This window comes from Drosophila biarmipes, chromosome 3L (assembly GCF_025231255.1).
Source record: "Drosophila biarmipes strain raj3 chromosome 3L, RU_DBia_V1.1, whole genome shotgun sequence".
In the NCBI taxonomy this organism is placed as follows: Eukaryota; Metazoa; Arthropoda; class Insecta; order Diptera; family Drosophilidae; genus Drosophila; species Drosophila biarmipes.
Genome location: NC_066613.1, coordinates 9,326,859 through 9,349,502, shown reverse-complemented (window position 1 = coordinate 9,349,502; position 22,644 = coordinate 9,326,859). Strand labels below are relative to the sequence as shown.

Here is a 22,644-nt window from a genome sequence, read left to right as displayed (position 1 = left end):
TAAGTTGCTTTTCCAGTCGTTCTAAAGAGAATTAACCATCAAGATTTGGCATTTGGTAATTTTTACAACGATATTTTTGATTGGTAGCTGCAAAAGGAATTTCGGAAGCGCATTCTTCAAAGAAATCGTAATAACGAAATAAAACTAATGATTCGATTAAAAATGTATGGGAATATTTATTGGGAATCTAATGTTTGAACTGCACGTTTCGCGTATTTGCATTTTAAACGTGAAATTAGCCGAGCGGCGAAAAGTAGCGGAAGCCGCAAATCGGTGATGCGAAGATCCATTTTTGGGTGGCTGATTGGTGGCGACTGGCTGGGTGGTCTTCGTTGTGGCGACAACGGGGCGCACGAGGAGCTGGAAATTAAATGCCGCATCTACAGCTGGACGGAATTAACGAGCCTGCGGCCGTGGGAGGCTGATGTCGTCCTTGCGGTGCGAAATTGCGGGTCGAGTATCATCCCACTGACTTCTGCAGACGTCATGCGGACTATTTTTGGTTAATTCCCCCGAAGGCAACAAAACACAGAATGTGAATGCTGCCCTGGAACTGGGTGTCCCTTGATATCCTCGTTAAATTGGTTCGGTGTCTATTAATTGTGCGCCTCGAAATTGGATGCCCGAGGCAACGCCGACAGCAACTCATATATTTCGGCCTCCTCTGCGTGGGGTGAACTTTACGGCTGGCACAAACAAAAATTGCTTTTTTGGCGGCTCAAGGGTTGACTGACCTCCGACCCTCTGTGGCGCGTTTTTGCAAAATTAAATGAATAAATAATAACGCACTATTTGCACTTGTTCAGACATAAAGCGGCTGATTAATGGGCCAGGATTTGGTCACTGAATCAGGTATGAGGTCATGACAGCGTGCCAGACTCGTGACTCCACTTGAATTGTGCCCTGCAGTTTCTGCTTCAAGTCCGTCAAGTCAGTTCCGAACTGTCTACCTCGGGGCTCTCGTAGTTTTTTAGTCTGTCAATACCGATAAGACCGCGAAAGTCTCACTGAAATGCTTGGGTAAACTAATAAACTTGTGGTACAACAAATAAAAAAGGAAATAGATAATGCGGAAAAGATGAGAACTACAAAATGTTATATGCTCTATATATTTTTTTAGGTTATTTAAAAGGTTTGACCATCAAAAGGTTTAAATTCTTGTATCAAATAAAGTCTTAGTCCTTTCATAACCTTTTTCTTTTCTAAATATATAAGTATTTATTAAATAAATTCCCTTAGTCCTAGTGAATTTATTATTTTTGCTACTTGAGGGGGACTTTTGCAGTCACAAGATTATTTCCCACTTAACTAAAAGTCTGTGAGGACTGCACTTCCTAGGCGGGTGCAACTTCCCTTATGAGTCATCCTTGTTGTGCCATTATATAATTAGAGCTCTTGATCAAACTGCAGTTTAACGATAGGAAGTGTCAGACCTTGAGACTGCATTACATAGCTAAACATTGAGCTAGGCCCCCCTGATATATCTAACTTTCCTCGAAGGTCAAACATGGCACAGAATATAATGGTTGCAACTATTAGGAAGGCAATTGAATAAAAGTACTTGACATGGACCCCTGCCATGAGTCAGATCTTATACAACAATGTTTGGCCGCCAGTAAGCCAGCCCTCTTTACAATCACCTGCATTTAGCACAACAAACAAAGCAGAACTTCAATGGATGATACTTGGTCGGGACTTCTCTCCGGGAATGTTTATGGGAGACAGGCGCATTCCAAAAAACAGCTCTGCGCCGCGTTGGCAGAATATTAAACTTAAGATGGCTGGCGAACAATTAATAGAGTGGCCGGTGTCCGGAATTAAGGGGATTGGTATTTCAAACACGCAAACGCAGATTGAGCGACGCGTGCAAGACCAAAAGCCGATCGAAAATGGCTGAGGCTGAAGATTCGACAACAAAACATCGGATATCAAAAGGCTGTGTTCGAGGAAAACAATGCAAATTAAGATTGAAATCGATGCGACACAAATGCATGGTAAATGTTTTGTTCTTGGGCCTCGCGGCTTGAGGTATATATGCATGTATATATATATTTATTTATGGGTGTTTCTATACTACGTGTGTATACATATTTATATATTCGTTTACAGCGTTTTATGCACAGTTTTCTCTTTAGTTGTGACATAGAGTTGCGTTTAGATTACAAAGTTATTTATGGTATTTAGGAAACTTTCATCTTCTGTTAAATCAGTATTCTATATTGCACCTATTCAGAGCTCTAGCTGATAGCCCCTTGCGCTGCCAGCCGAGTCAACTACTTAGTAATAAACATTTAAAAAATAAACTTTTGTTTGCCAAGCAAATTACTTGCACAATATAAACAATTCACTAGCTCATCCTCCCCAACCCATCGCCACTATACCACCACCCACACACAATTGGCTGCATTGGGTGTGCGTGCTCGTTTGGCGTACAATCACAGCAGTCAAAATTACATACAAAAGATACGATAAACTAAACAGGAAATCGAACTAAATTTGGCGTAGTTGCTTCGTTTTGTAGTAGCTGCCTCTAGATGCGACTGCAGAAATTGTAGAGCAGCAGTTTATCCTCGAAGTGATAAACGTTGTTGATGTGTCGCAAGACCCTGCCGTCGACCAGATGTCGGGCATAGTGCACAGCCTCCATGCGGTCCTTGGACAGGCCCACCTCGATGAGCCAGCTGACAAACTCGGTGCCGTAGAACACCCTGCGGTACACTCGAATGCGCCACCTGCAAAAGTCCAGTACATGTTTAAATAATCAGTGGCAAAAACAACTTATTATTTAGAAAGAAATGCTTTAAAAGTGCTAGGATCAAGCCGAATAAAATGCTTAGCTGCTGACTAGTTCAGAATTAAAGTCACTCAAAATACTTACTTATTTTAAATAAAATTAAAAATTATTATCATCCAAAAGACTATTCCTATTGCCGCTTAAACTCTAAGGCAGGTTTTAAATTAGAAGGGGTTTAAAAAAAAACAGTGTTTAAAAAGGAACCCAACCTAAAGAATTTTCTAAATTAACCCCTACATTGGCTAAGTTTCAAATGTTGTCATACTGTTGATGCCCACCTTCTGTCCTTGGCAATATCCTTTTTGCAGTTTTCCAAGTGATGATTGCGGAACTGTTCACAAATATGCTTGGTTTCGGGTCGCACGTTCGACCAGTGGGGCAGACTGACCACATTGGCTCCATACCTATTAAAGAAATTGCATTAATATCGGTCTAAGGTTTTAAATTAAAGCTATCATATCTCACCATAACTTGCGCCAGAGCTTGACAACTGGCATAAGTAGCTCGCCCATGTCGGTTATAAACACGGCCAGCACAATAAGACCCTGACCAAAGTTGAGGAAAGCATCAAGGAAACTCAACTCCAGATATATGCCAGACATTCCCTCCATCACCAGAGTCCAAATGGACACCGCCAGGCCGACAAACATGGAGCACAGCAGGATGATGAGGAGCACAGTGTGCTTCAGAGTTTGGTGCTCATCAGTGTCGCTCGGGTGCTCCAAGGGCTCGAGTCCCCGCCTGTTCTGGTCCTCATAGCGTTCGATAATCGTCTGACAACTTTGTCGGGAAGTGCTAGGTCCGCAATTGAAGGAGCTGCTGCACATTTGATGGCGAATTCTGTAAGGATAAATGATATTAGTTAATTATATTAATTATAGGCACATGGAACGTACTCGTCTGCAGCAGGCGCAGTCTCGATCTTGTCCAGATCTTTGGTGTTGGCCGCGTTGGGGCGTTGACGCGTGCGATTCAACAGATCCTCGATGTCCACAACCACAGTGCTGGTTGTTGAGGGTGTGGTTACCGGTGCTCCTCCCGAGCAGCAGGTACCATTGCCAGAGCCACAACCACTGCCTCCTCCTGATCCTGCACCTCCATTGCTGTTACCATTCGTTCTGTTTGCCGGCAGTCCCGCAGCTGTTGGTAGTATTTCTTCATCGTCTGATGAGGACGAATAAGAAGCAGTGCGAATACTCTGTCGGATGGACGAGTGATCCGTCTGGCTCAACAGGTTTGTCGTAGATATTGTTGAGTGCAGATCGGATGATTCTGTAATTACGTTAACATTTAAAGTTATTATATTCGTTGAGATTTCAGGTACATACCCGACTCCGGATTGGACAACTCACGTGAATAGGTCATATACTTTTCGTAGCGTTTCTTGTAACGCTGATGCAGCACCAAGCAGCCAACGGTGACTGAAAATTAATTTACAAAGAATATTAGCTACCAATTTTATGAAATATTTTCACAAACTTTTGTAGAAATGACATCAGATTGAAAACTTTACACGCATCATTGTACACACTGTCTAACCTGGCTCGGGATAATGAAGTAAACTTCACCAACCTTAAGCCAAAGATCCGACAGAGGTTTATTAACTCTTCAAATGCATATAGATTTCTCATCATAATTTGTCATTAAATTAATTGTAAAAGTTATTTTCCGCATACCTATAAAGCACATAACGAGCATAAAAACTGAGATGGCTGCCTGAGCATTTCCGTACTGAAAGCTCGGATTATGCTTCTCTCCAGACATCACATTTGAGTCGAAGGCCACCAAGAGGCCCGATATGACGGCCGGAACACCCCAGGCAAACACCAACTAGAGCAGGGAACATAAAAGATTAAGGAGGTTATACTATCATTTGATTGTTACGAATTGTTACCATATATGGCCATAGTTTCAGCACAAAGCACAAGCTGCGACACTGCAGGAAAAGCAGTGATATGGCCAAAAGAGCCGTCCACAGGCGAGTGCTGTAGGTGCCAATGTTGAAGAGGAAAAACTGTAGATACAAGGGCCATTGATGCACGTGCTCCATCTTGGACCAAAGGATTACGCCAATGCAGCACATGAGCTATAAGCGAAGTAACATTTTGTAAAACACATCCTCAAGGCACTCATATATAGAGTCCCACCTGCGATAGCACCAGACAGAAAGTGATCCTCTGGGGCATTCGTTTGAAGCGCTTCGTCACGAACAACAATACCAGCATTATACAACAGGCAGCCGCCCCGGCCACGCTGATGTCAAAGGAAAAGGCATCCAGTTCATGCAAATAGTCCAGTGGCTTCAGGTTCGTCAGCGATATCATTTTGGCTGATATAAACATCAGCGGTGCTGAGATGAATGTGCAGAAAACCATGCTGCGGGCAACCTGAACCAGAAGAATACATAATTAATAGAGAGTGAATTTCGATTTGACTTTCAATCAAATTACCAATTCAACCTCCATGTTGTACTGTGTCGCAATGACAAAGGCCCCGGGGGCAGCTGGGAAGGTGCCGTAGAGAAAGCCGAAAGTGCTCAGCTCAGTGGTGTCGTTGAAGTTCTGGCCAGACTGCATAATGTTGACCGTCTGCCGGATGACCAGCGGTAGCACCAAGCTGTGAATAAATATTTCACATGTTGATCATTGGCATAAATAAATATTTGAGGTGGCACTTACATTTTAACCAGAATGAGCACACCAGGCAACAGGAATCCTGTGCTCTTTCTTTCCGATCCCGTGCCTCCTACAATCTTCAAACCCAGGAGGAACAAGGCCGTGGCCGAAAAGCTCTGTCCAAGAACACGTAAAGTACTGGACACCATTTCGGGCAGGCCATGCGGAAAGAGGAAGCCCCCTGCCACGCCCAGCAAGGTCATCAGTAGCAGAGGGTTGAAGAACAGGGCAACAAGGGTGTTGAAAACCAGTATAGATCGTTCGCCCAGGCAGCGATTCCGCTTGGCCATCTGCTCCGCGGGACAAGTTTCTGGACAGAGTGGTGGATTTCGGGTCTGTGAATGATATAAAATATGAATAAAATGGAAAGGGAGAGAAATAAAACTCAAGCACTAACCACATCCTCCTTGTTCTTGATTATCTTGGATATCTCCATGAGCACCAAACCAATGGGATTCAGAATAGCCAGTGAGATTGGGGCCATCAAATACAGATACGAAGCATATTCCGGATGAACATCCTTGTAGAGGGCCATAACTACAGGGGAAACAAAATGTATGCCACTACAACGTTTGTGAATAAATATTACATATGCTGACCCACTGAATAAATAAATATTTAGAGAGGCTTTTATATTTTAACCAGTATAAGTACATCACGCAATGTTAACTATATTAATAACCATTTTCGTGCATAATGAGTCAAAAGAAGATATTTCTTAGCTCGTTTTAATCCGTAAGTAAATAATATAATAAGTAAATATATTTCTTAAGTCGTTTTAATCCGTAAGTAAACAAAGCCCCTGTATGAAGTAATTTATTTCGAAAAATGCTTTTTATATTAATGTCGAACTACAAATTGCAACTAATTGAAACGTTGATGTCCATAATGTTTAGAAACTAAACGATGTCACCGTTGACAATTGGTTGCCCCCAAGTTCGTGCTGACTTTTAAATTTTTCCCAATTGGTACTTTTTCTTTTGATGGTTATTTGCATATTTAATGCAAATGTGCCTTGCGCAAACCCAGCTAGTAGTTCTAAAAGTGAATCATCATTATACATTTTATTTAGGATAATTTACAAAATCAGCATCTCTGCTAAGAAGTATGGATTGTATATTATCTATAACAGCTAGAAAAAATGTTAACCTATATCTAGTTACACATTCTTAATTGCATTTTGACAAATTCCACCTTTCATCCCCTCGAGAACTCACCTATGGGGTAGCCGATGGCGAAGTCGTTGCTCTGGGTGCAGAAGATGGCCATCAATCCTCCGCGGGCGTAGTTCAGGGGCCTGGCCACCAGCAGCGAGATGATCAGCACGGCGAAGAAGACCACCGCCTTGGAGACGAGCATGGCCAGGAGGAAGCTCCAGTTCACCGCGCTCCAGTTGAGCTCCACCAGCGACAGGAAGATCAGCGAGGGCAGGGCGAAGGTGCCCACGAAGGTGCCCAGACCCTTGGTTTCCGCATTGCTGATGATCTTGAAGCGTCCGGCGATGTAGCTGCAACAGGAGCAAGCAAAGGGAGAACATTGAGCCAGCAATCAGGTTGTAAAGGCGTGTCGGGCCACGCCCCTCCGACCAGAAGGTGTTTATAATGCTAATAAGCCAGCCGGAAAGGCGGAAACTCTTAATCAACACGAGCAGTGTACGAGTACTACATGCATATGAAAAACAATCACCGCAGCCACACGTGATCCCCTCGTAAACCAGTTTTATTTCGGACTGCCTCTTGGCTAACAGCGATTTGTAAACGTTTTTATTTTCGCGCGAGTATTGGTATTTCTGTCACACTCGTCGAGACAAATTAATTTGTCTGGCAATCTGGAGTAGGGAGTACTTCCCCCAGCTTTGAGCGAACTAGTTTAGCGACCTTTCCGTGTGACTCAACACGATTTACTGCAATTACGTTGGATTTAAAGCAGATGTTGTTGATTTTGTTGTTGGGAAGTACCACATAAATCTCTTATCGCGATCCCCTCATTGATATCACTGGCAGAGCCCAGCTTCTGGGTTTGAGGAACCCTGTGTGTCATATATATTTGTGGGAATGCTTTTTCCCAGGAATGCGAAACACTTGTGAACATTATCTATGTTTTGTTTAGTCTTTGAGAGGTTACACGACATGACTGATAAGGAAGTGTGCTCATTGGAAAGAAGAAAAGGCAGAAGAAATACAAATACCCTTTGTGACCAATATCGATATACCTTGAGTTTTGATAGAATGGTATTATATTATCAAAACCTTGGCGGGAATCAGGCAAATAATTTGTATCTAAATCTAAAGCCAAGTTATATCAAGTGTTTTTGCCCACCGACTTCATAAGCAAAACGCCTAGCTCAACAGAAAACGTCAACCAATTGTCTTGTTTGCCCAACTTATTCATCTGTTGAGCAAAACAAGTGTTCTAGAAAGTCAGTCGAGAGGAACAAACCCGAAATTAGTCAGCCTAGTAAAGAGAAGTAAAGCCTTAATTAGCAGATTGTTGGGATCCGCACGGAAATATTCACCTTACGTGCCCAAACAAAGTGTTAGTTCATTTCATTTTGTCAAACTGCGGGGCGACCTGCTGGGCAACTCCCGCCCAGAATCCGATAAAGAAACAGCTGCGAGTGCCTAGATTAGAATGTTTTGAGTACAGAATGCTTGAGATCAATGCATTTATTTCCCTCGTAATTCAGCTACACACATGTGTGCAATGCACATGTCAATCCATTAAAAGCTGAGGTGTTTATGCCCCGTAATTACGTAGCGCTTATAAGGCTACTCCCACCCTACAGAGCAAGTAAGAGTCCTAAAGCAGGTCGATCAAGTTCTCACAGTGCGCTCAAACAACAAAGATTCATCAAGTAGATGATTAAATATAATTTCAATCTGATAGCAGTGGTGAAGCAGAAATAAATTGCATTACGAGCAGCACTTAAAACTGGAAATTATGTGTATCTTCGTGGACTACCCTTTAATGACAGAGTGCAAAAGGTAGTACTTTATTTTTCAGACTGCTAATGATGTAGGTTTGGGATTAGTTAACGACTGTAAGCTACTGGAAGTGGATGTAAGCAAAAAAGGTAAACAACAAAAGGTAAACCTCCTTCGGAACCTAGTTGCTGTCAGAAAGAGCTCATTTTATCAATGGAAAACACCCTTCAAAACCGTATTTATCTAAGATACAAATAAGAACTGAGTGGGGGGTATCTTATGGGCTACCAGCACCAGGTTCTAAAGGCAGATGCCAACGAACGCGGCGAGAGAACAGTTAAGTAATGCATAATCGTACCCGACTTTGCACAGGCGAAGTACGTAATTGTTCGATTGAACAGTTGGCGGAGGCGCATCTGCCAGTTGGTCTTTTGTCTGGGCATGCATATCGCCCGTAATGGCCAGTGGTCGCTAGACAAATCGGTAATTGCGGTTGCATAACCCACACCGGTGCTGTGCGAATATTGCCTCAGGCGAGGTGGCTAGATATTGTTTACAGGCTTAATGCTAAACACTGCTTTGCAAGGTCATTTTTGTAATTGTTTTGCTGGTTTTAAGCGCTGTTTCTCGCACTCTCTAAACGTTTTACTTTCGATTATTGCCCACTGGCAATTAAGTTTCGGCTCAGATGCATACATAAAGATTGATATGGGGGCCTGGGGAATTTACATATGCCGCTCCCCATTGTTATTGAGCAGTTTTTTGTAAGTCAAATTCAATGGAGGCTTCACGGCAATTTCCCAGGAAAAGTGCCACGGGCGGCGGGAATTAGTTCAGATTTATGAAATCGCTTTCAACTATAATTGCCAATAATGGGCGTGTAAACATTGGGAAATAATGCAGTTAGCGGAAACAAAGAGACTCCCATAAAATAGCCGGAACAAAAGGTTCGTTCAGTTTGGAATTTTCAGGTGAATGATCAATGAATATCAGTCACTTGTTAGCGATTGCAGTGACTAATCGGAAATTTTGTTATTTAAATAACCCTTTTACAACCGCCAACAAGTTAAGCATAATATTTTTCGCAAAGCATCCGCAGAACAGCAGCATAAATTAAAGAAAATGTGACAAAAAGTCAAGGGGATTCGGAAAATAAAGGCATGTTCTATTATATCTTAATCTATATATTAGGAAACAAAGGTATCTTTTTAAAAATTATATACTATTTATCTAAAATAATATCAGGGAACATCGGACAACCAGCTTTGCTGACACGCCAAATTTAACCCAAATATATCGCTCTCCGCGAATTATAATCCTAAAAATAACAAAAATTAATTTAGCTGATTTAAGATAATAGCTGGGTTTGTTTGAAAAAGCAAACGAGACAATTGGAGTACGCACAGACAGTGAGACAGCAGTTTGCCTAAGATTATAAAATTCGAGTGTCAATTGATAGGTGGGGGAAAACAAATCAGAGAAATTGAAATCGAATCGAGGCAGTCTTCGAAATATGTGCTGGTCACTGTACGACCAAGTGCACACACGACTTTCCTTTGTGGCACGTACCCAGTAATCACAGCGATAAGGTGGGTCTGCACCCTGGGTGGGATGTGGCAACCAACAATGCAACTCAGTTACTCAAGGTACTAAGGGCAATAACTAGTTGACGGTTCAAAAGTCAGAAAATATAGAAAGACTGTTACAAAGTGAATCAATTAAATAAATTAATATTAATATTAATTATGGTTTCAAGTACTAAGATGGACTATGTCATTTGTGACCTCTCAACAAATAATGACCTATACCATATGGTAAGTTATTCTCGTATTTCAACCTACATTGTAGATAATAAATCAAATATTTCCAGACCGTTGGCAAATTAACACATTTTTTTTATAAAATAACTAAACAATTGAAGAGTGGTACCATCTGTACCATTGAATAAGGTAGAATTGTGAGGTGACTAATAAAAGGGCACACAAAGTTCTGCCTGGTAGAGCAAATATTTCCCATTAGGGTGGTTTTCCCGTACCCGAATCAAGCAAAGACCACGTTAGGGGTGCCAACCAGCGTGGTTTACGGGGCAAAATCGATGGGTAATCTAATCGGGGAGGATGCGTGGGCCAGCTATCTAGGTGCCAAGCACACCCGCCTGTCTACTAACCCGCAAATGATGATCCCAAAGCACTGAACCAACGCCGGATAGAAGTTGTTCATGGAGACGCCTCCGTCGTCTGCGCGTGGCGAAATGGTGCCGTTGGCCAGAGAAGAGGCCATGGTCGCTGCGATGGCCCTGACATTAGCCTCCGTGCTGGCCGTGACTCGCTCCCTGGCGTAGTACATGGAGCTATCCATCGGGGACTGCTTTGCGGCTCAGGCGTGGGTGTTCACTGTTGGTGGGCCACTCTGCGCGTCATAGCGAAAAGCAGGGTGCTCCGCCAGCCAAGCAGCTGATGCGCCGTGACGTCAAAGGGCCAGCTGCGAAGTTATCGAATTTTCGCCGCTTTTATCCCGGGCAAATCTCTTGATCTGTTATTTAACTGCCTTATCTACGCAGTTTTGCTGGCTCAAGCCTTGCCAATTATTTGTTGCTGCTGGCTTATTTTTAGCACTCTTTCTATCGAAAATGGTAGAAAGTCGCAGGGCCAGGCAGGCGGATTTTACTTTCATCTGTTCGAGCCTCGCATATCTGGCTTATAATCCGCGGCACTTGCTTTCGTAATTGGTTAAACTATTTAATTAGTAGAAATTAGGGTAGTTAAGAGCTAAGAGCGCCCGCCGATGCGAATTGTTTTTAATTTGCACTGCTAATGGTAGGGCCGCAGCGCGACCGTTGAAATACACCATTGGCAGTCTGAAATGCACTAAATATGACCCTTTGTATATACCAAATACCAACATGGCCAACAGTGTTGAGTAACGTTTGGGACTTCAGCATCACTGGCTGCAAACAGCTGATTGGAGTCCGAATAAGAAGCAGAAAATTAGTCATCAAACAAAATTGTAAAACGAAATTGCCTGGAAACGCCGTAAATTCTCGTCCCATTTAGCATTTCAAGGATAAAAACTAGGCAAGATGAATCGCCTTTTTGGACGTGGCAAGCCCAAGGAGCCGGGTCCAAGCCTAAACGATTGCATAGCCGGGGTAAGTGAGGAAAACATGGGAAAAACAAAGCAAGTACGGATTTTATTACAACCAATAACCCGCAGGTGGACGCCCGGGCCACAAACATCGAGGAGAAGATCAGCAAACTGGAAGCGGAGCTGCGCAAATACCGCGAGCAGATGTCCAAGATGCGCGAAGGTCCTGCGAAGAACTCCGTGAAACAGAAGGCGCTCCGGGTGCTCAAACAAAAGAAGGCGTAGGTCCAAGACCCCACCCTCTATTTTCATATTGATTTACATTACTACGCTGGGGGATTTTACTTTGATAACTTTAGCTCTATCAAGAGATATCCCCTTTTTAAAGATGGATTTTTTTTAATCCTGAATTTTAAATGAAACTTTATTTGTATAGAGTAATTTGATCTGTTCTCAGTTCAAATCGTATCGAATTTATATATGTACCTCTTTTTAACTTGTTCATCCATCCCAACCTAAACGTATCATTATAAAACATGCCTAAAACGACTTCAACAACCTGCAGCTACGAACAGCAGGCGGAATCTCTGCGCAACCAGTCGTTCAACATGGAGCAGGCCAACTATGCGGCGCAATCCTTGAAGGATACTCAAGCCACAGTGGCGGCCATGAAGGACGGCGTCAAGCAAATGAAGACCGAGTACAAGAAAATCAACATCGACCAGATCGAGGTAATCCTCTTCAATACTATATTATACCAAAAGGGTATAACAACGTTAAAATTTTTTCGGGGAAGTGAAGGACAAATGTATTTAATTTAAATTTTCAGAGTACCAGAATATATTTTATAGAAATTAGACATCCGTAAATCTATGATTATATTTAGTTTTTTAATGATTTTAAAACTACATATTAAGTTTTAAAATAATTTGAATTTTTTTTTATAATATTTGTATGTTTATTTTTCCGTAAAGGACATCCAAGACGACATGGCCGATATGTTTGAGCAGGCGGACGAGGTGCAAGAGGCACTGGGTCGCACCTACGGAATGCCCGAGGTGGATGACGACGACCTGCAAGCCGAGTTGGATGCCCTGGGCGATGAGATTGCCCTGGACGATGACACCAGTTATTTGGACGATGTGGTCAAGGCTCCGGAGGCGCCGAGTCGAGAGCCTGGAGCTGATAGCATTGTGCCTGGAAAGGTAAATCCCTATAAAAAGCCTTACAATTACAATAAGTTTATTAAATTTGGTTGTTCACGCGCAGAGCACTATTGAAACTGATGAATTTGGCTTGCCCAAGATCCCTACTTCGCTGAAGACAACATAGGCATGGAGCTGCCAGCTGTCAGGTTTCCATTCATCATCCTTTGTTACACTTTGGGCACGCTTTGTATATTTTAATGTAATGGAGCCATCAAAGATTCCCTCTCAAGCCTCACTTTTGTACCCGTTTGTTTTTTCAATAAATAGCCGGTAAAAAATCACGCCACATTAACATTTACTGAAACTTGGTAAGCTTATATGGTATCCAATAAAAAATACTTAACTGGAAGAAGGGATGGGGAGCAATACCCAGTTGATCTAAATGTCCTTATGCCCGTGTGGACGCTGATATTTAAAAAGCTGTAAAACTAGAAAGTTCGGATTAATCTTTACCACATTAAGAATATCTTATTTGTCAATAAAATCATTTTAATCGTACTACTAATGAAAAGTTATGAGTACGTAAGATTATAGACTTGGTGTCACTGTCATTTGTCATTTCTCTTTAATGAATTGATTTTGATATCCATATTTGGTGACCATCTACATCTTTAAAATATTCATTACCATTTTAAGAACGGGGCGGTATAAAAAAAGCAACACACTTTTATAATTATTTTACACAACAAAGACCTTTTATATTTTCATACCAAATTTTAATTTTGTGTATACTTGAATATTTTTAATTTTTTTTAAGTACCTATATTTTTGAATTTTATTATATAGGAATAGCTTTTTTCAGAATATTAATTAAAAAAACTTCATCGCTTAAAAGAATTTAGTGTGTACATTAGGGTGATGCAACAAATTTATTCGGAAACTGGACAGTTTTAAAGACACTTACTCATTCTCTTTGTGTTACCTTAAAAATTACTTATACGACATTTAATCAAATTAAAACATTTTTCACAAGTAAATCAATTCAAATATTTCTTAAGGTTCTGGTATCGGGAAAAAAGAATTCCAATTTGCTCAAAAATGACGAGATATTGTCATTGGGAAATTTAAATACGAACTTGAAAATAAAAACTTTTAACTTAGTTCGAAGGCCACAGAGCGTATGAGTGATCAACTTTAAATCCAATGCTCAGACCCTAAGCGTTTTTCTGGTCTTAAAAGACTAAAATCTATATTGAATGACATGTAAGAGTGTGAATGGCAAAGACAGTTTCGCTTCACAAAGGCTGCACTGTAGCTCCTTCGATCGCTCTCTTGGACGCTCTGGCCAGTGCAACTGCATTTTGCACTCTCTTAGCCTCGCTCTCGACTCGACTGCCACCCCCACACACACACGCGCGCGAGCGCTGGCGCTCTCTTCGCTCGTTAAGCGAAGGTAACTGAGCTTTGAAGTTCAGAGCGTGAACTTGGGCGCGCGTGTGTTTCTCTGGCGTTGCGAGTGCGCGAGTGTGGGTCTCGGTGCAGCGCAGTGCTGCCTGTGTGCAAAAACAAGGCGTTCGCCGTTTAGTTGTCTTCTGACTGCTGTAACGGACAGTCGCAAATTTCGCTCTGCCTTAGGTTCGAGCGCTCGAATCCGAGGAGGAAAACCTTCGCTTTTCAAACACAACAACAAAACAGAGAAAAAACAAACAGCAACAAAAATCAATTGTTCAACGTAACCGTAACTGCAGCGCTCGCGCCAACCGACCGCCCGCCCACTTCCCGCCCACCGCCGTCGTCGCCGTCGCGTCGCTAATTAAGCGTTTTCGCCAGCGATCGAAAGTGCAATCCCAAAATATCAAAAAAATAAGATGCGTTACAAAGAGATCTGAAGCATCGGAAATCCCGCGAACAAATCTCGCAGTTCAAGTGGCCTTAAGTTCCGATTAAATGTCAATTAATTAAGCCAAATACGTATCTGGTGGCATCTGACAGCCTTTGGTCGGCTCTTCCCGCCCTCCAGCCCCTGACCACCCCCTGCCGCCCCCGCAAATCAAGTGCCTGAAAGTTTATACATATTTACACAAGAATTTTAGAAAATAAGTGCATGATCGTGGAGTAACTCACAGAAAACTTGAAACAATAGAGTATTTTACCCAATCTGCTGCTGCCCAAACATAATGGATACGTCGCCCATTGGATTACTTTTGCCTGAGATGGTGAGTATCTCGGTTAACTGGCTGATTCCAGAATGGGTTCTCCTTTCGCTGGGCAGATCGCTCATACGCAGCGTTGCACTCGCGGCGGCAGCGGAGTTGCAATCGCCTCGAATGCAGGAAGCGAATAGCGCGAAAAAGCTCTGTTCATTTCGTCATCGCCGCACATACATTGCACATAGACGCATGCATGCAGCTACATACTTGAAAGTTCAGGAAAATGTCGGGAAAAGTGAGCGAACTCAGAGATCGCGGTGAAGTAGGGTTTGGGACAGGAGTCCTGGGATCTCAGGAATTCCATCTTTTAAGTTAAATCCGCATCTGAACTGCTTGAAATACATCAAACAGAATATTGAAATACCAATGAAAGCTTTTCTTTGTTAACACATCGGGTATTTGACATGTTTTCAAATGCACATATGCGAAACGCAAAAATTCATTACATAAATGGATTTAAAAAAAATATTATAATAAAAAAAATAAATAATATAAAAATATACTATATTTTGCATTTTAAATAGTTTAGGATGTTATTAAACAGCAGCTGTCATGTGTATTTCGTGCTATTTTAATACTATTCCTTTATTATTATATTTTTGTTAAAATGTCCAACCATATAATAAGGTTTGGTTTCATTTCTAAATATATAAAATGTCAAGTTTATATTTAAAATATAGCTTCCTTACAATCCATAAATTTGATTAAATGATATTTATTTTTTTTTTATAATTATAATTATGATGTTAGACTGTCTTTTTGATTATTAATTTTAAAAAAATGTACCATTTAGTGAATATTATTTAGATTGAGTGGAAATTACATTACATTATCACTTGTTTTAAGCATTTATGTAGCACTACATTTGCATTAACTGAAATCTTTATTTGGCCAGCCAACATTTTCCTTCTTCACTTTTCTTTATTTGCATTGCGAGCATGACTAATCCCTAAATCGAGGAAAGCATATTTGCTGAATTTCAGTTTAGCAAGAAAACTTTTTGCACGTTTGATTTCGGTTGATGTTGGCCACCCTTCTAGAATTGCACAGTCCAAGCGCTGGCCCAGTTAAGAGTTCAGTTTGGGTTTTAACCGATTAACAGAGTTCGACAAAAAGTGAAGAAGCGGTCGATAAAAACCGCGAGCCACAGCAAATAAATTATATTTTGCTATTTTATACATTTTTTATGGCTGCAACATGTCAATCAGTTTCGTTTTTCGGCTCCATTTGTTAACCGCGCTACGAGATACGCAAAGTTATGGAGATTTGCAAGTCAAACCCAGGCGATCGGCCTTCGAAGGGGCCAATAAATAATGATGCCTGACCCGAGGGCCCTGGAAACACGTACTTCCTAAAATGTATTCCACCTGCGGCTGAGCAACAGAATCCCTGACCAACCTCACCAAACGCTGCCATTCCCCCATTCCCATTTACCAAAAATGAAACCAAAACAAGCTAAGGCAAAAAGGCGAAAAAATCTAAATGAGATGTGCCAAGCAAAAGCGATAGCCCTGGGCCCCCCGCCGATAAGAAAATTCGGCAGAGCTCTGCCCCATGGGATTCTCCTGCGTGGGTTCCCAGCAGATAATCTCTTTTTCGGCGGTAGAAAAACCGTACCGTAGGCATTATTATAACGCTATCAGGTTCTTCCAAAACTATCTGAAAGATATGGCAGGCGGGGTGGGGGGGCAGATAGAGCGGGAGAGTCGAAAACGTCCGCAAAGGCAATGAACGCGAGCTTTCGGCGTTTTCTTCCGATAACGGGCACTACGTACACAGCACTCGCACACCGCCGAACCCCCGAATACCAATAGACCCACACACAGATACAGTCGCCCGAGTTCGCTCAGTTTCGCGTCAGTTCAGTTTCAGTTTTCCTCCCATGTCGCATGACCCTGGCCTGCTATTGAAGCTCTAGACACATTCGGAGGCCGATACAAAGCGCACCATTCAAATACGTACTATACTATAGACCGTAGTATTGTCTATGCCCGCGCACACATGTCCATGCGATACTACTAGTCGCCGGCGTAGTTGCGCCCAAGTACTCGCTTTTCTTGCCTTTTCACTGCTGCGGGGCTCCGTTCATTTTCGATTCTGAAACGGGGCGATAAATGGAAATTATGTGAGGGTGAAGGGTGGCGTGCAGGTGAAGGAGCGCAGTGATAGCCTCTTTTGTTTTTCTCCATATTGAGAACCAAAATTATGAAACGATTTAAGAAGTATCTTACTTATGGTGATGCCATTTATCTTAAAGATACGTCATTAAGCCACAAAATACAATTTGAGTATATTGGGTAAATGTTCTTATCTTCATAATTGTTATTTATCATATAATAATTATGCTGACGCACTATAAAAGTTGTTTGTTTAAATATAATAAAATAATTAATTTGTAGTTCTATTTAGAATTTGGCAAGGAAGCTAGCGCTTGTTATCTTCAGTCAAACTCAGGATTTTACAAGGTGTATGTATTTTGTTAATGTGTTCTTAACAATTTAAACATAATCTGCACGGAAGTCTAGAGTTCCCAAAAGGCCTTGGCAACTTAAGGTGGGAAGTCCAAAACGGTTAGCACTGCAAGCGCCTAAACATGCATTTTTGCAACTTCTTTCGGTTATCTCTGAGCATTCGTCCTCGTCATATTTGCCTTTCGAAATAGTCTAGTAGTCGCCCGACAATAACTCCTGTTTAATGCACTTTGGAGACCGTTTGCCGAGCCAAGGCAGCCACTTCCTCATTACCAATCCATACATCAGCATGATTTACGGTTGGCTCAATACTCCAACGGCCTGTTCGACAAACAGTCATAAGCCCAATAAGCTGGCCAACTGGCTAAGCCGTGAATGGCATTCCGTGATCTTGTTGGCTTCGGCCAACTGATAAGCGGCCCATGAGGCGTATACTTGATAAAAATCGAACAGAACGAAAACACGCACACGGAGGCCGCCCTAGGCAAACCGAAAGAAATCCACTTGATGGCCCGGCCAATTGTTGAAATATTTGTCGGGTGCTCTTGGGCAATCGCCTTGTCTAAAGGTTTCGGGCCTTCTCCGCTTGTGGCTGAAAACTAGTTCTAAGAGCTGTGTGCCTGATATTAAAGTGACTATGAAAATCCCCCAGCAGATGCTTCGTGCCAATGAAGTTGATACCCACAAACACACACGCTTTTTAACCTTAAGTCACGTTTGATTTTTGTGGGTCTGGGACCGCGTAGCTTTGTTGGTAACTCCGCACGGCATTCTGTATGACTGGGCAGCCCGCTGTTTTTGTTATTGTTTGCCGCTTGCGGCAAGTTCAACAAAACACCAGCCGAAAAACCCAGGCAAAAGCACATACTGCTGGCTCAACGCGAACTCTGCGGCTCCGAAAAGCAGCGTACTTCTGCCCCCACAGCACACAATTCGGCACATTGAGGTTCAAGGCCCCCGGCCCCACAAAACGGAGTGGAGCGGAGCGCTCGACTCCGCAAGGCCAAGTGCAAGTCCAAGTCGTGGCTCAGTCGCCGTCGCAGCCGCAGTCGCCGTCTCGATCCGCGTATCTTTCGGATACACCACTTTTGATATTTTCATTTCCATTTCGTTCGTGTGTCGCCGCGCGTATGATTTTCGCTTTTAATTATGCATTTTGCCCGGCTCAAGAGGCACGAAAGATAAGCGTAGCCATGACAAACGTTTACCCCAATAGGCCTAAAATGGCAGGGCTCGTGCCTAAAAAGCCAGTGAGCAGCAAACGATTAATCGAAAGCCAGGCCAACAGTGAACTATGGCAAGTGCTGGCGGAGGGTCTGCCAGAGGGTCAGTTGCTCTGCAACTTGGAAGCCAAAAGAAAAATGAAAGATAAATTAAAAATATACCTTAAATAATATTTAAAAACATTATGATTAAAAGCGAAGCTTTTGAAAATTATGGTATTTTTTAGCAAGGGTTCCAAAATTATTTTTAAGTTAAATAAATTTAAGTTTGTTTCGAAAATTTAGTAAGAGTAAGTTTGCTATTTAAAGTGAACAAACCTTTTTTTGAGACAAGTTTTCGATTATACCAGTTTTCAATAAGTGAAATACTTCATTACATGCAATATTTATTTTTACATTAATAATTTTCAGTAATTCAATGTTGTTGCTTTGATAAATGTTTTTTAATATGTACTTAAATATTTCAGTTATAGAGTATGATGCCCATTCACTGAATTCAAAAATTTAAATTATAATTTAGATTTTTATAGTACTTATTTAAAAAAGATTTTTTCTTGAACCTATACCTAAATTTTCTATTTTGTTGAAACTGGCACTTTAAATTGTTAACTCTTCATAACTGCCAATGTAAAAATATATTTTCATTTATCCAATTATTTGTGAAATTTTATGTTTGAATTGATTTTTATAATTGTCCCTTAAAGACCAAAGTAAATTACCTATTGGATTGTGATTTTACAATTTAAATTTAATCTTAGTTTAATATCATTTACTTTTTTTAATGAATGTAGGATTCTTAGTCACTTAGTGTAATTTTGTGAAGTACATTAACTCATTCCTAATGAGGGCATCTAGCAGCATCTGCTCGCCGAATAAACCTGGCCAAAGCTCTCGAGCAAGGAAATCGAATTCGGCTTCGGATTCGTGTGTCAGATACGGTTTGGCTCTTCGGCAGCAGAATGGCACGGCGGAAAGGCAAAGGCAGCGGCAAGGCAAGGCAAGGCAAATGCCAGCGAGTCAAGTCGCTCACCCATACCAGTGCCGAAAATCATGACCTTCCGCAATGCCAGCAGAGGCAGAGGCAGCGGCAGCGGCAGAGGCACAGCAACAGTTGACTGGGCTGCGCGCTCGCTGGTTCTCCCTTCGAGAGCGAGCTACGCTTTTTCTTGTATTTTTGGCAATGCGTGAGTGCCGCACACACTCGCAGGCCGCGCACACGGACGGGCAGGCGAAGAGTGCGCTGCTCGAAAATAAGGCCAAGGTGACTCACCTTGATTAAGACCCAATCCGAGTGAGTAGAAGCGGCGAAGAGAGGTCCGCCTGCCGGCAAGCGGCGGCGCAACAACAACCGCGGCGAGACCAACACGGTTTTCAATGACCTTGCCCAAAAAGCTTCGAGCATAATAATTAAATAACTCGGGCCAAGCTACTGCCGCGTAGAACCGAAAATCAGGCTCGAAAACGAAACCGAAAAAGCCCAAGTCATTGCCAAAATAAAGTAAACATATTTATGCACAGGGAAAAAACTAAATTAGTACATTTTTAATAAGTACTTTTTTAAATAAAGTAAGTTTTTTACTGAAATTTGATTATTAATTTTACCTATAATTTTTTTTTAATATATATTAGGAAAAGAAAACAATTTTACAATTCTTTTGATCTGTTTAAAAATACCAAAAAGTTGAACAATTTCACAATTCTTTTGATCTATTTAAAAATCTTGCAAGCAGGCTAAAGTGAAAATAAACAATAAACTTAAAACAAAAATATTTTTTCTGAGTGTATACATATGTATATAAAAAACCAAAATTTCGAGAAACCAGGGAGACAGTGCGAGAGGAAGGGCGAGGGAGCGGGAGAGAGACCTCCGGCAGAGGTCAACGTCAGGATCAGTGACATTGCCACCGCGTCATTCTCAGCCGACGCAGAGCGTGCATTGACGCCGCGTACATTCACTTCAGCGCCGAAAAAAAACAGAAACAAAAAGTATACAAAAATTCACTCTTGGTCTGGTCCGCTCAGCCTGGTCTGTTGTCGAGATACGGGTACAGCTGCAGTCGAGATACTACCGCAACTGAAGGCCAAGAGTATCCTGCAAGGCTTCCCTTTCTGTACTCTTAGAAAATCCGATGTCCTTCAAAGACAACATAAAACTATTTTTCCCTTTGGAAATGAACTATTGAACTGGCTCTTGAGCTTGTAGCTACTGCCCTTAGCTCTGGTTAGAGTTTAAGCATTTAAACTTTAAACTTTAATACGAATTTATTACTTGATCTTATCAATTTCAAAAGACTTTCTTAAATACTTTATTGCACTTATTTGATTATCTCTCATAACATCTCATAAAGTATTTCTAAGTTGGTCTAGGACTTTTTATAGATCAAAATGCTATTTGATATCGTTCTTGTGTTAATTACTCATACGCAGTGTGGCCTTTTAAGTTACTTGCTTTGTTATAGAAACCGTTTGTGCCACAAACGTAACATCTAAAAACAAAAAGTTAAACCAAAGTATATTATTTTTTTAATTTGGTTCACTTGACTAATTAATTTTTTAGATTTAAAAATAATTTGTTTTTTTAATTTTATAAAGTATTTTCTTAGATTTTATTTTTAAAACCTTCTTGGAGATGCATAGATAAAAGTCTGAATTCTCTGAAACATTAAGTTTATCACAAAAAACTGATGTTATACTTATCCATACAAGTAATAACAATTGCAAAAATATTACCAGTTAAAGGGCCTTCCTTTCCACCATCTCCATATTACGTATACGCACTGTGTTACTTTAAGAAAATAACAAAAATATTTTCTTTTCTGATTTATTTGTTCTATCTGATCTAAAAACAGAAGTTATTATATTTAAATCTAGACACACACTCATTAGAACTAAAATGGCTCCAACGTATTATCAATTACGAAGGGCCCACGCTCACACTCACAGTGCTTTCAGTCCTCCTCCCATCGAGATATTCTCGAAGAGTCAAGGATCTCGCGACTATATAAAGTTGATTGTCCTTCGCCGCTGCCCTGAGCCAACAACAACAGCTCGTGCGATTTACAGTTGCATTGGCAGTTTGATAGCCCAGTGGCGCTCCAACTGTAAACACGTGCCGCTCTGAGCGCCAAGGCTCCGCAGTTTGGGAGTCACTCCCGAGAATCTAACGCGCCTATCTCAATAGCCCCCAAATGCTCACACTATTACACTCGCATTTAGCCTTAGTTGAGGTCTTGCAATGCACCTCGAAACGCACTCACACATGTGCGCTGGCGAAACGAAAACAACTCCCGCGCTTTTCTGCGAGAGAGAGAGTGAAAATAGAAGAGAGCGAGCGGCGAAAGAGAGATGCTAAATTTAGTTCAATGAATTTCGCATTTTGCGCTACTCTTAGCGGGCGCTCTCTCCCGCTTTGTTTTTGTTTTGTTGTTATTGTTGGGGGGCAATGCATTGACGCCGCTGAGAGCAGAGCACGTTACTCCACTCTGCCGCGCACCACCCGTCCGCCTCCCACTCCGCGGTGATGATAATGACGTTGCCAGCGGCTGAGTTTCTGCAACTGCAACAACGACGACGATGATGATGATGATGACGATGGTTATCGAAGGTCTTTCACCCGAACTCGGTCATTGGCGTACATTTGTGTGCTGCTGCTGCTTTGCCGCTGCTGCTGCTGCTGCTGCTGCGACGGCGCTGCCACCGACGATGTTGCTGTTGTATCTGCTGCAACTGCAGCTCTGCCTTACTGCCGCCGCTCGCAAATCCAGAGCTTTTCAAAGTGTACATGTACATGTCGCAATTTCTTAAGAAAGTTCAATTACCCCAAACAATCAGATTTACTGTCTGTTTTTTTTGATGCATACACTCGCTGGCCGCACAATGGGCTCCGCATCGCATTTTGAGTTTCACTTATTTGCTTCTTCTGTTGGACGGTCATTTACTGATCCTAAGGCGGCGAAATATGATGTATTTTATATTTAAGGTCCTTAACTTAAACCTTACCTTACAACTTTATTTAAAGAAAATATTTATTAAAAGATAATAAATTTAAGGGGTTATAGTGATTAATAAAAGGAGAAGAAAATTTTAAGGACCTATTCTTTGGCTTTATAGTAAAC

The 22,644-nt window shown here is 41.7% G+C and overlaps 2 protein-coding genes across 3 annotated transcripts; one reads left to right on the top strand and one right to left on the bottom strand.

Moving 5' to 3' along the window:
- Nucleotides 1–2,009: 2,009 nt before the first annotated feature.
- LOC108028624 (integral membrane protein GPR155) lies at nt 2,010–11,217 on the bottom strand. 2 transcript variants are annotated; one of them, XM_017100544.3, is made up of 13 exons: nt 10,561–11,217; nt 6,687–6,976; nt 5,867–6,006; nt 5,473–5,804; nt 5,245–5,410; nt 4,942–5,181; nt 4,689–4,880; nt 4,471–4,624; nt 4,123–4,215; nt 3,691–4,066; nt 3,260–3,634; nt 3,073–3,198; nt 2,010–2,732 (listed from the first exon to the last, which is right to left on the bottom strand). In XM_017100544.3, exons 1-13 carry the CDS (start codon nt 10,749–10,751, stop codon nt 2,531–2,533), a joined length of 2,877 nt encoding a protein of 958 aa, XP_016956033.1. In that variant the 5' UTR covers nt 10,752–11,217; the 3' UTR covers nt 2,010–2,530. The 2 variants fall into 2 exon arrangements, with proteins under 2 accessions (XP_016956033.1, XP_016956034.1); XM_017100545.3 differs by having other exon boundaries at nt 4,147–4,215.
- A 117-nt stretch (nt 11,218–11,334) lies between these two features.
- Nucleotides 11,335–12,966, top strand: LOC108028057 (charged multivesicular body protein 5). The gene is made up of 5 exons (XM_017099695.3): nt 11,335–11,541; nt 11,607–11,758; nt 12,043–12,208; nt 12,452–12,682; nt 12,747–12,966. Exons 1-5 carry the CDS (start codon nt 11,473–11,475, stop codon nt 12,807–12,809), a joined length of 681 nt encoding a protein of 226 aa, XP_016955184.1. The 5' UTR covers nt 11,335–11,472; the 3' UTR covers nt 12,810–12,966.
- The last annotated feature ends 9,678 nt before the right edge of the window (nt 12,967–22,644 follow it).